Here is an 11,663-nt window from a genome sequence, read left to right on the forward strand (position 1 = left end):
CAAAATCTTTAGCTACAGGCAATGGATCAATAATCTATATCAAAGCTTAACACCTTCCTTCATGTCAGAGTAATTAGCATGAAAGGGATTCAAACTCGCGAACCTCTAGCAATCCTCAACTCTGATACTAATTAACGTAGAAAACTTAAGCTAATAAAGAATGGGTCAACAATGCATGCCGGACTTGTTGGACATTAAAAAAAAAACTTATATCAGATCAAAACAAATCTGATCTAATGTTAAAAGAAAGAGGTGCCTAATTTGGTATTAGATTTGTGGAGATCTCCAACCACCCCAGTAAATAGTTTAGTGCGTGCAACAACTCCCCCAGAGTTGATCCAAGAAGTGCCTAGAAGCTTGACTAACAACTTAAAAAATAGCGGTTTGTCTCCACAATCAAAACCTAATATTCCAACCTCAAAACAACCCCGCTGTCTTTTTTATCCTCTGTGTGTATATATAACAGAATTCCCTCCCTTGCATTGCATCACCAACTCGGATATTTCAAACAACGGCGGCAGAGGACATACTCACGAAATGGAGACTCGCATGCGTGCTGCCAAATCATGCTGCTTCTCTTGCATTCTCCTGTGGCTCTCCTTTATGTTCAATTATGCCAATGCGAAAGTTCACTATTATGACTTCGTCGTATGCCTTCTCTCCTGCCACTCTTGTTTTCTAATCATATCTTCTCCTTGATGGACTCATGCTCTCGACTGAATTGGATTTCAACAGATTCAGGAAACGCCAGTGAAGAGGCTGTGCAAGACCCACCAGATCATTACGGTGAATGGCCAGTACCCTGGACCAACCCTGGAGGTCAGAGATGGAGACACGCTCGTGATCAACGCCGTGAACCGAGCCAAATACAACATCACGCTTCACTGGTAAGTACTAATTTCACATAGACATACGTATATTATTCATACAGATACAGCATGCATGCACAGATATATCCATGCATGCATGCACATATTACTATGTCACGTTAACCATGCACATATATATGAAATAAAGCTGATCTACAATTGTAGTCAGGACAGAAGAAATCCTTCGAAGCATGTATTATGAGCACGAGCAATGTTTTGAAGGGCTACTCTTCATGTTCTTACTGTTTCTCTGGTTTGTTGTTTCAGGCACGGAGTCCATCAGAACAGGACAGGATGGGCTGATGGGCCGGAGTATTTGACTCAGTGTCCCATAATGCCCGGGGGGAGCTACACATACCGGTTCACGATCGAGAACCAAGTAGGGACACTCTGGTGGCATGCTCACAGCTCCTGGCTCAGGGTCACCGTGCACGGAGCCCTCATCATCTATCCCAAAGAGGGTTCCTACTATCCCTTTCCTAAGCCCAACAAAGAGATCCCAGTTATACTCGGTACTCGCAGTCTCTCCTTCTCGCGCACGAACACACACGTTATGAAGAGTGAACCACCCAAAAGTCGGTAATCTCGACAAAAGGTTCTTCCCGGATGGGCGGAGTCGCTTGTTCAATAAAATATTCAGATTTAGATCTGAATTTTTGAACTATTCAGTAAAAAGATGGGTTCATATATTTTCGACCTAATTCGTATCTAATTTGATCCGACCCGACCCGGTTGCCACCCGCAAAAGCCAGGGAGAAAAAAATAAAAAATAGATACGTATATTATGATTGGGTTGGACCTTGGTGTTTCCAAAATGTTAAAATAGATACTCAGGGTTTTCTTTTCTTACATAAATCCCTAACAATATTTCATTTATGAGCAAGTCTTTCACCGTCCGACAGTTAATTAGTCATATGGAAAATCCTTACTGAGTTGTTTTTTACAATATGTTTTCTATATAATAACTCCAATACTTTGCAGATTTTTTTGCATGCATCAATTTAAAGAGCTTAATTTATTATGAGCAAACAGAGCTGCAGTGGAAAGGGAATTTGTATTTGACCCTGGGGAGGTGTTTGTGGGTGTGTTCCGCATGAGTTATTAATCCATCTCTATCTAAGAATCGATTTATATTGCACCAACTGTTGTTCCAAAGAAAAATAAAAAAAGTTTGATCCAAGTAACTTCAAAAGCTCTCTCTTAGAAACTCAATTTTTCTGTACCAGTGATGATGAAGCAAATAGTAAAACTAATAATGCAATGACTATGATGACGAACAGGGGAATGGTGGAATAGGAATCCGCTTGATGTTTTGAGACAAGCATTGAAGACTGGAGCTGCTCCAAATATTTCTGATGCTTTCCTGATCAACGGCCAACCTGGCGATCTTTATAACTGCTCGAGCAAAGGTTTGCTAACATTTGCTTCCTCACATTTAACCATTCATCACCCATACTACTACTGGTGATTAAGGAGATATTGCCATCGGACTGAGTTTATATTCTTAAGGCTCTATTTGGCAGAGCTGTTGACAGTAAAACTTTCGAAAGTAAAAATACTTTTAGCGAGTCAAAAAATATTTTCTGACCTACCAAAAGCTCTGCCAAATGCATCTAAAAGCTCCATTTGGCAGCCTATATCACTCAGAATGAATGAAAGTGGTTTTAGCTCCTTGTCAACCCATTAGGCCAAACAATCCTACTCAAAAGGATTTTTAGAACACCGGACTAACATTGGATTGCGTATGCATCAACTCAGACACGACGATCATTCCGGTATCCTTCGGCGAAACCAATCTCCTCCGAATCATCAATGCTGCCCTCAACAACGAGCTCTTCTTCACCATTGCCGGCCACGAGATGACCGTGGTCGGCGCCGACGCCGCCTACACAAAGCCATTCACCACCTCGGTGCTCAAGATAAGCCCTGGCGAGACCACGGACGTCCTCGTCACCACCAACCAGCCTCCTGGCCGCTACTACATGGCTGCCCGCGCCTACGCCAGTGCGCAAGGCGTCCCCTTCGACAACACCACCACCACCGCCATCCTCCAATACAACGGCAACTGCCCGACGACGAGCAAGGCCGGCCAGGCTGCAGGGATCCCTCCAATGTTCCCGGCCCTCCCGGCCTTCAACGACACCGCCACGGCCACTGCCTTCGCCGCCGGCATCAAAAGCCCGCATCCGGTCAATCTTCCCGGCCCCGTCGACGTGCACCTCTTCTACACCGTGGGCCTGGGCCTGTTCAACTGCCCCCCCGGGAAGCAATGCGGTGGACCAAATAACACCCGGTTCGGAGCCAGCATGAACAACGTCTCCTTCACCTTCCCACGCCTCGCCATTCTGCAGGCCTACTACTCCCAACGCATGCGAGGAGTGTTCACCGCCGACTTTCCCGCATTCCCACCAACCCAATTCGACTACACAGCTAAAAACATCAGCCGCGCCCTCCAGCAACCCATTCGAGGGACGAAGGTGTATCCACTGAAGTACGGATCGGTGGTGCAGCTGGTGCTGCAGGGCACCAACATCTTCGCCGGCGAGGAGCATCCCATGCACATCCATGGTTATCAATTCTATATTCTTGCAGCGGGTTTCGGAAACTTCGATCCCCAGACGGACGCCGCTAAGTTCAACCTAGTGGATCCGCCGCTGAGGAACACGGTCGGCGTGCCGGTGAACGGGTGGGCGGTCATCCGGTTCGCCGCGAACAATCCGGGGGTGTGGCTGGTGCACTGCCATCTGGATGTCCATTTAACTTGGGGCTTGGCGATGGCGTTCCTCGTGGAGAATGGAGTTGGAGAGCTGCAGTCTCTGGAGCCCCCTCCAGCTGACCTCCCCAGGTGCTGAAGAAAAACTTTAACAAAGCCTCTGCTGTAAAACGCTTGTCGCTCTTGTATTGTGTTCCCATTTCTTCTTCTCGTTTGATTGCTGTATTTTAGAGCCCTTAATTATGAAAAGGGACGATTAATTGGATCCACAATTGCCAATTGCCACGACTATCTTCATCTGAACTGAAATATCCAAAATAAGATCATGCGTTTTCACCTAATCTTGTCCCAAAATCTATTCGATTTTTGACCCCATTGGGGCAGAAAGATGGATAATGATTTTTTTTACCCCGGACATATATTTAGTCTCACATCGATTTTTCATTATCTATATTTTAGATATTTATATACAATTAAAAAAATCTAAATAATAATTTTCGGCTAGCTATTTTGGATCGTATTTTTAGTTGTTACAAATAGTATCAAAACGAACTTGGCCCATAACCTATATAGATTAGAGGATACTATGGCACATGTTCATGAAGGATGATCGAGCTGCACAAATGGACACCCATTAATGGAGGCATGGACGGTTAGTGTATCTCATGATTTAATCGGCTTTCGACACAATTAATCTAAACTGTGTACAATAGTATAATTGATGAATCTACTGGTGCCAGATGAACCGTGTAAAAACACTGTAGGATTTGAATCACATTAGATGGAGAGGTTGCTAAGAGGTATTAAGGTCTTCACATTTTCGACTACTGAACAACAGAAACATTTATCCAGCACTTCAAAAGTCCCGAAAGTCACAATCCGAAGCTGGTGCAAACCTAGAGAATGGAAATCCGGTCTACTCTCTAGTTTACTAATACTAGCAGCCAGTCTGCTCTTCTAGTTTCTTAATAATCATTCTGCCACTCATCTACATTCCTGCGAATAGAGGCCCAACCTCTTTCCAAATATTGTTGCTATAACCTCGAAATAATATCCAGTGGATGTTCAACCTACTGTGGAGTTTACCTTATAATTGCATACTTTCTCATAAGCTTTTGTTGTCATTATAAAACTTATCTTAGTATTTTTATCTTCTTCTCTTGCGTATGGAAATAATTAAACCCCCCTCTCCCCTCCCCTAACTCTCTCTCTCAATATACATCTACGCAGTGGATGCACTTCCATCGAGGACAGTTATTTTTGTATCTTTCCTTTATTCAGCATCTAGTTTCCGAAAAAGTAATAAAAAGCTCTCTCTTTAAGACATCGTATCTCAGAGGTTTGTCACTAAACAATGGACACTATTGCTCCGTATACTTTAGAAGTAAAATTTTCAGGAAATAATTGCATGGCTGCAACTTCTGCATAAATATGTGTAGATATTTTCTTTATATTTATGTATTGGGCATCTAAATGGCCGCACCTCTTTGCTTAGACTTCTAAGAGATCTCGAGTTTGAGATTTGAATAAATAAGATTATCTTCTTCAAGATTTCGACCTGTTGGAATTTCCCAATAAAAATTCTGGATTGGTGCGGAAAAAAAAAAATCTCAACATGCCATTATGATTCTTCTATTGTTGGGTGCTCCCCCTTCCTAAAAGAAAGAACTAAATAAATAAAATTTTTAAAAAATTCTTCCGGTACTCCCACCGCTCTCACAGTGTAAATGGTGGAGAACTAAATGAAAATCAGACCGCAGATTTGATGAACCAACGAAACGTTTATGCGGATGCCTTCTTCATCCCATTCGCCTTGGATCCCGAAAGACGAGGAGGCGAACCCTCGAGAAGCTAGCTCACCCAGTACGAGTTGACAGGAACGGTAACCGACCAATTCATGAAATGACCAAAATGTCCTCCTTCGGATCCCCTTTCCGATGCTATGAATGGGTCGTCTTCCCTTCCTTTCTCTCTCGCCGTCGCCGTCGCCTCGAGGCGCTCGTCGCCTGCGACGGGGCGGCCCTCTGCGATCGGCCGCTCTTGGGGCTGCCGTCGCGGAGCTCTTCCTCCGGATGGTTCGAGGGCCCCATGCCCGAGGGATTGGCCGCCGAAGCCATCCCCGTTGGCTCTTCTGGCCTCGGCGCCCTGATGAGCCTCCGAGACGCCTATGGCCAGGACAGTAGGCTGCCGTGCCTTCCTCCGCCATCTCTGTCGTCGTTGGCTTGTCTCGCCTCCATGCCGTAATGAGTCCCATGGCTCCGTCCGCCGCCATCGCCGTCTTTGTTGTCTCTTCCGGCCTCCATGCCGTGATGGGCATCCGAGATCCCCATGGCCGTGTCGGCTGGCCGCCGTTCCATCCGCCGCCATTGCCATGGCCCCGGCCGTCCTGATGCCTCGACCATGGCTATGTCGCTTGTCCGCCGTACCCTCCGCTACGATCGCCGTCATTGTTGGCTCTTCTGACCCGCAGGGTAATGAGCATTCGAGACACTCATGGCCATATCAGTTGGCCTTCATGCTCTCCGCCGCGGTCGCCATCATCGTTGGTTCTTCTCGGCCGGTGCCCTAACGAGCATCCAGGATGCCCATGGCCATGTCAGTTGGCTGGCATGCCCTCCGCCCGCATTGCCGCCGTCATCGTTGTTTCTTCCGGGTCCATTGCTCTAATGAACTGAGCATCTGATATGCCCATGGTCGCGTTGATTGGCCTGCCATTCTTTAGGCCGTTTTGGTGGATTCCTCCAGCCGGCACTCTCATGAACCTGCTCCAATCCGACTCAAGGGTCGCATCTGCTCAGCACCCTGGTGGTCTTCCAAGACCGGATGGCCGCATCTGCTGGCTGCCGTTGCGCTGTCGCTGTCTTCGCACAGCTCCTCTGGCTGAAGTATCCTGATGAGCCTCCAAGATCCCACGGCTTTATCGACCGGTTGCTTCCCTCTGCCGCCATCGCTGTCTTTGCGGAGCTCTTTTGGCCTCAGTGCCCTTTTGAGCTCCCAAGATCCCATGGCCGTGCTTTGTCTGCGGCCTCTCCCTCAGGCACCATTGCAGCCTTGCTCCTTTCTGCCCAGCGCCCTGAGGATGACCTTCTTGCTCCTTTCTGGCTCAGCGCCCTGAGGATGAGCTTCTTGCTCCTTTCTGGCCCAGCGCCCTGAGGATGAGCTTCTCCGGTCCCAGGCTCTTCCTGCGCAGTGCCTCGATGACGAGCTTTGAAGGCTGCAATAGCTGCTGTCCCTGCCTTAATCTATACAGCTGGTCCTCCCAAGAGCCCGATCTCCAGCCCGAGCCCTAGAAGACAAGTACCGTCGTCCCAAGTCTCCTCCACCTCACTTCCTGATACCGCTTAGCGAGTGCTCAGAGTCGTTAGGCTTCCACATGGAGAGCCTGAGGAAAGACGACTTGGTTTGTCTCATATGAAAGGGCCCTGTTGGAATTTTCTGGAGGTGAGCTCCCACCCTCAGCCGAATTCTTAGGGTTTGAGTGCTTATCTGTTTGATTAGATTCAGGAGTTATATTATTTTGATCTGTTTGAGGAGATGCTTGTGTTGGCTTTTGATCCACAGAAATTTATCTTTTGCTATGCCATTGTAAATCTTCTATTTTTTTCCTGTTTTTGTCATGTTAATTTTTCCTTTATCTTATATCAATGTAATCTTTGTTACCCCTACTGCTCTCCTGCTTGTGTTGTTGAATTTCATTATATAGGTCTAGAACCGTGCTTCAATTTGACACTATCTTATAGTTAGTGCCTTGGAGACTGTTGTTTGGTGGATAATAGATTATCATCTTTTCTTTTATCTTAACATTTTCAGAATATAGAGGATGCCAGAGTGCTAATTTTTCTATTATTTTGGTCTCTGTTTTGGTGGAGGGTGGAGGGAGGGGCGAGGAGGGGTTGGTTCTTTTTATTTGTATGCAGCTGATAATCGAATAGAGACTGCAGGTTTCCTCTAGGGCTGCATGATATTTAATAATGACTAATATTCTGGACTTTGTAGGCTTCATGGCATTCTTCCTTGTTTTGTAAAGTTGTGGTGCTCAGGATTTGGCATCACAGCACAGATATTTCATTATAATAGCAACCAGTTGTAAAATTCTGCTCAGTCTTTCTGTAGAGCTGTCTTGATTCCGGAGTTCTGGCCTCACAGTTTGATGTCAAAAGACTTAAAATAACAAATATTATGATGGTTGTTCCTATACCATGTGCAAACATATGTTTATCAAGTAATTTGGGTAATGCCATCATGCGCTTGTTATTATGCAGTCATGCATCATTAGTATGCAATCACACCTTATTATTGTGCAGTTGTGCATTCGTATGACATTTATGTTGTGCATGTAACTACAAAGCTAGTTTTAGTAAACATAACTATAGAGATGGCAGGTTTGAAGTAAATTTATACAATTGCTTGATGGATAAATTTGACTGATATTTTTGTGGCTTATGGAAAGTTTTTGTTACTGAACGCTTGCAATTTAGGATAACTAATTAATTCTCTGGCAAAAATTTCTCAAATGTGGATATGTAGTTGGCTATGTTACTGCCATAGTCACTGGAGATCATCTTGCATGTGCTATTAAGTGTGTCTCTGGAAACTCATTGAGGTTTCATTCCTTTTGCTGCCAAAGTAGTGGGAATGACATGGAAAACAATGTGGAGACCATTGGAAACTGTCTATTAACAGACTGAAAACAAAGAAATTGATGGTAACTTTTCTCCAAGTTGTTCCCATGGTACTCTCTGTTTTTTTTTTTCTGTACTTGTTATCTCATGCAGCTGGAAGCATTTTCCTCATCATGGCTTTGCCCATCTTCCTTTTGGTCATTTGCTGTTGTGAATTTGAATCTCTACTGTGATTAAAGTATGCCTTCTCAAAAGTTACTCAGACCATAAATTTATGACAGGAAAATTCATATGGGGCTTCAGCAAAAAAATGCAGGTGCAGTTAGCTCTTTTCCTGTTAGGCAATCATTTTGATGGCAAAGGTATTCTCTTCAATTCCTCTGAAATTTATGTTAATTTTTAGATGATACTGCATTTCTTTTAGAAAAGTATAGAATGAGCCCCACGGCACAGTGCATTTGCTCTGGCCATGCTTCTCATGTTGTTGGATATATGATTTCATAAACTCATAGGTTGATAGTTTTTGTCAAGCTTGTGTCAGTCATTGTCAAAATTCAGGAGCAAAAACCAAAATTTAAAAAGCTTAGGCTTTTGCCCTTATACCATGTAATGTGGTCCAGGTATATTTTGCTTTTTAGTTTCATATGTTGTTTGATTCTCACTTTTATATCCATCAGAAATTTATTTAGCTTTTGGGCGGCATTTGATGTTTGTTACTGCATGCAAATAATGTGTCTCATTTGCATACACTTGAAGTTTATGTTCATTATTGTCATTGTAATATGTTCTGCATTTGTGAAGATTAATTCTCAGTTATTTTCCCTATTGATTGGTTGTTTTCTATGTTATAGTCATGTCGAGGAGCTCCTTAGTTTGTGACCATCTGAATGTGTTTATCTACATTGAAGTCAATTTTTAATTCATGGCTTTAAACTATGACAATAAGGAAAATGATTTTTTTCCTATTTATGTAACATACATATATACAAACTGATGCATATGTTCATATACGAAGGTGTTAATTGCTAGCAATATGTTATGCATTGGCAAGGATTTCTATTGATGGATCTTCACAGGCTGTATTTTGTTGAATTGTTAGCAAAAACAGTCTGTTTTGGAGGCACCATAGTGGATCTGGTTGCAGGAGTTGAAAGTAAAAAGGGAAACAAGAATGATGCTTAGGTTTTTGTTTTTAAATGAAATAGTTTTGCTAGTTTCAAAGATTACCCTTGATACATGAATTTCTGAAATATAAATAGTATAGATTTAATAAACTAAGAAAGAGATGTTTGTTTAAGATGTGGATTAGAAGTGTCAGGGAAATAATTAGAGAATGGAGTGTAATAGCCTAAGTAGATGTTTTTGCTATTTACCTGTTTACAAAACTAATATAGCCCTTAAATCAGAAGTTTGAACGGCTTCAGCACAAAAAAAAAATGTTTGACTCGAGTAGCTCTTTTTTTTTATTATTATTATGTCAAAGCAGAAGTGGATATATGGAGCAAAGTATCTAGTTGTGCGCTACTGTTAGTTATCAGAGATGTGGAAGTAAATCTCAATAATGTACTTACCATGATCTTGTTAGTGAATGGCTATATATTTACGAGGATGATTTACAGTTGCTTGTCGTTCAGGGATGACCAGGAAGTAATTGAGAAGCTAATGCAGACAAAGATGATTGGGAATCACCAGGAAAATATTTGGGCTTTGAGAATGGTAAGGCCTTTCGCTTGATTGTTCACTGATCAGGCAGGCAGTATGCTTTCAAAAAATATTTGTAGGAATTATTCTTTGTAGAATACATTGTGATAAAAGGGTCCAACTTCTACACCAGCATGTATGTTAAGCTATGCTTATGGAAATGTTTTGTATGAAATGACCACTATATCACAGCACCCAATCTTAATCCCTGCAGACAAAAGCCTAGTTTATAGGCTAGCTTGAAGCTTTTTCTTCTATTGTTTTTGGGTGTAGTAGGTTTATATATGTGACTGTGTATATTAAGTAGTGACATTATTTCCGGTAGTGATATATATGCGCATGAAATACTCCCTTCCCAATAGATTGTATCTTGAACATTATTTCCGGTGCATGCCAAATTTTCCTTTGTTTGTTAGATTTGTAGTTTTGGTAGTAAATAGATTCATCATCTCCATTGTCATTTTTTTTCTTCTTTCCATACATGCCCATTAAATAGCTTGCAAATGTAAAAAATTGACAGTACTGAATGCTATGCATTTTTCTACAGGTGGTTTTTGTGAACGTGAACTTAGAGAGGGACGAGGATGTATCGTAGCAGCGGAGATGCCACGGTGCTGTGCGGTGTCTTGCACAGCGTAAGGCGTGGTCTTCCAAGTGCCCGTCATGTGCCCACAGGACCCGATTCGTCTGCAACTTAAAAACCAGCTGCTGTGACTTTTTTTTCTTTGCAAAGAGTCGTACCTTACGTGTCTGAAGGCGCCGTCTGTAAGGCTGGTGCCAGAAGCAAACCAGAAGTCATTTGCTCCGTAACTACTAAGGAGATGACAACTTGTCGTAGCAGCGGAGATGCCTAGTTGTTCTGCCGAGTGTCTTACATGACATAAAGGTGTCTTATGTCATCTGTGAAAACTGATGGTGTTATATAACTTTTTTGAAATTTCCGTCTGATGTTTTGTCGGCCATGAAGAGGCAAGGACATGAATTTGTCGAAGCTATATTGCAGCTGGGGATGACATGTCGTAAAGGGGATTATTCCCTTCAGGAAATTGAGAGGCTAATACAATGGAAGTTACGATGGAAACATGATCGCTGTACAGCTACCAAGTGTTACTTGGTTGAATAGATAACCAAGTAGGGCTCGGAACACGAGCTGCTAGGCTTGCAATCAATGGTAGTGATTCGCTTTGTTGAACGGTCAATGTTAGGTGCTCGTTATGTCGTGACTCATGCAGACGGTTATTCTATTGCAAACCCAAGCAAGAGTGCCATGAGGAAGTATCAGAAGCTACCAGGATCTTAAAAGCTGAAAAGAGGTGGCCGCCAAGATTTGGATCGTAGGTGACTTTGACATAATAATCGGTTGGCTGATTGCAAGGCATATTTGGTTGGTGGCCGAAATCGAAATTAACTGAAATAAAAACTGGAATTACCATTTTTTAATGTTTTAATCATAATAAGATTGTATTCCCATTACCTTTCTCGAGTTGGGAATAGGACTTTCTTCAATTAAATGGCTGGAACAGAAATCATTTCTTTCCATTTCAGAGTCTAGCTTTTTCTAAACAAATATACTGTTATAAATGACCAATTAACTCTACCTAGTTGATATTTTTAGATACTCCTGGATCCCGTGAAGTGTATTTCCTTTGACACATCTTGTTCTATTGAGATGCAAATCATGTTGCTGGCTGGTTATACAAGGAAAGGCTCAGTAACCCTGGCCCGGTACCCTGTTCTCTTAAATTCTACGATATTTGA

At 42.9% G+C, this 11,663-nt stretch overlaps 1 protein-coding gene and 1 long non-coding RNA gene across 2 annotated transcripts; both read left to right on the forward strand.

Moving 5' to 3' along the window:
• Positions 1-130: 130 nt before the first annotated feature.
• On the forward strand, positions 131-3,923 carry LOC103717518 (laccase-3-like). The gene is made up of 5 exons (XM_008805945.6): positions 131-648; positions 736-887; positions 1,137-1,381; positions 2,150-2,278; positions 2,628-3,923. The coding sequence occupies exons 1-5, from the start codon at positions 538-540 to the stop codon at positions 3,719-3,721; spliced, it is 1,731 nt and encodes a 576-aa protein (XP_008804167.4). The 5' UTR covers positions 131-537; the 3' UTR covers positions 3,722-3,923.
• Positions 3,924-5,411: 1,488 nt separating this feature from the next.
• Positions 5,412-10,846, forward strand: LOC148702617 (uncharacterized). The gene is made up of 4 exons (XR_015967803.2): positions 5,412-7,023; positions 8,486-8,566; positions 9,839-9,920; positions 10,453-10,846. It is a non-coding gene; the product is annotated as an uncharacterized LOC148702617 (long non-coding RNA).
• Positions 10,847-11,663: the final 817 nt, after the last annotated feature.

This window comes from Phoenix dactylifera, chromosome 8 (genome assembly GCF_051530095.1).
Source record: "Phoenix dactylifera cultivar Ajwa chromosome 8, Ajwa_hap1_PhDact_Kaust_v1.1, whole genome shotgun sequence".
NCBI lineage: Eukaryota > Viridiplantae > Streptophyta > Magnoliopsida > Arecales > Arecaceae > Phoenix > Phoenix dactylifera.

Coding starts and splice junctions, on each gene's coding strand:
- LOC103717518 (XM_008805945.6), top strand. CDS start 538: ATGGAGACTCGCATGCGTGCTGCCAAATCATGCTGCTTCTCTTGCATT. Junction 1,382..2,149: donor AGAGATCCCAGTTATACTCG/GTACTCGCAGTC, acceptor GATGACGAACAG/GGGAATGGTGGAATAGGAAT. Junction 2,279..2,627: donor TTATAACTGCTCGAGCAAAG/GTTTGCTAACAT, acceptor GCATCAACTCAG/ACACGACGATCATTCCGGTA.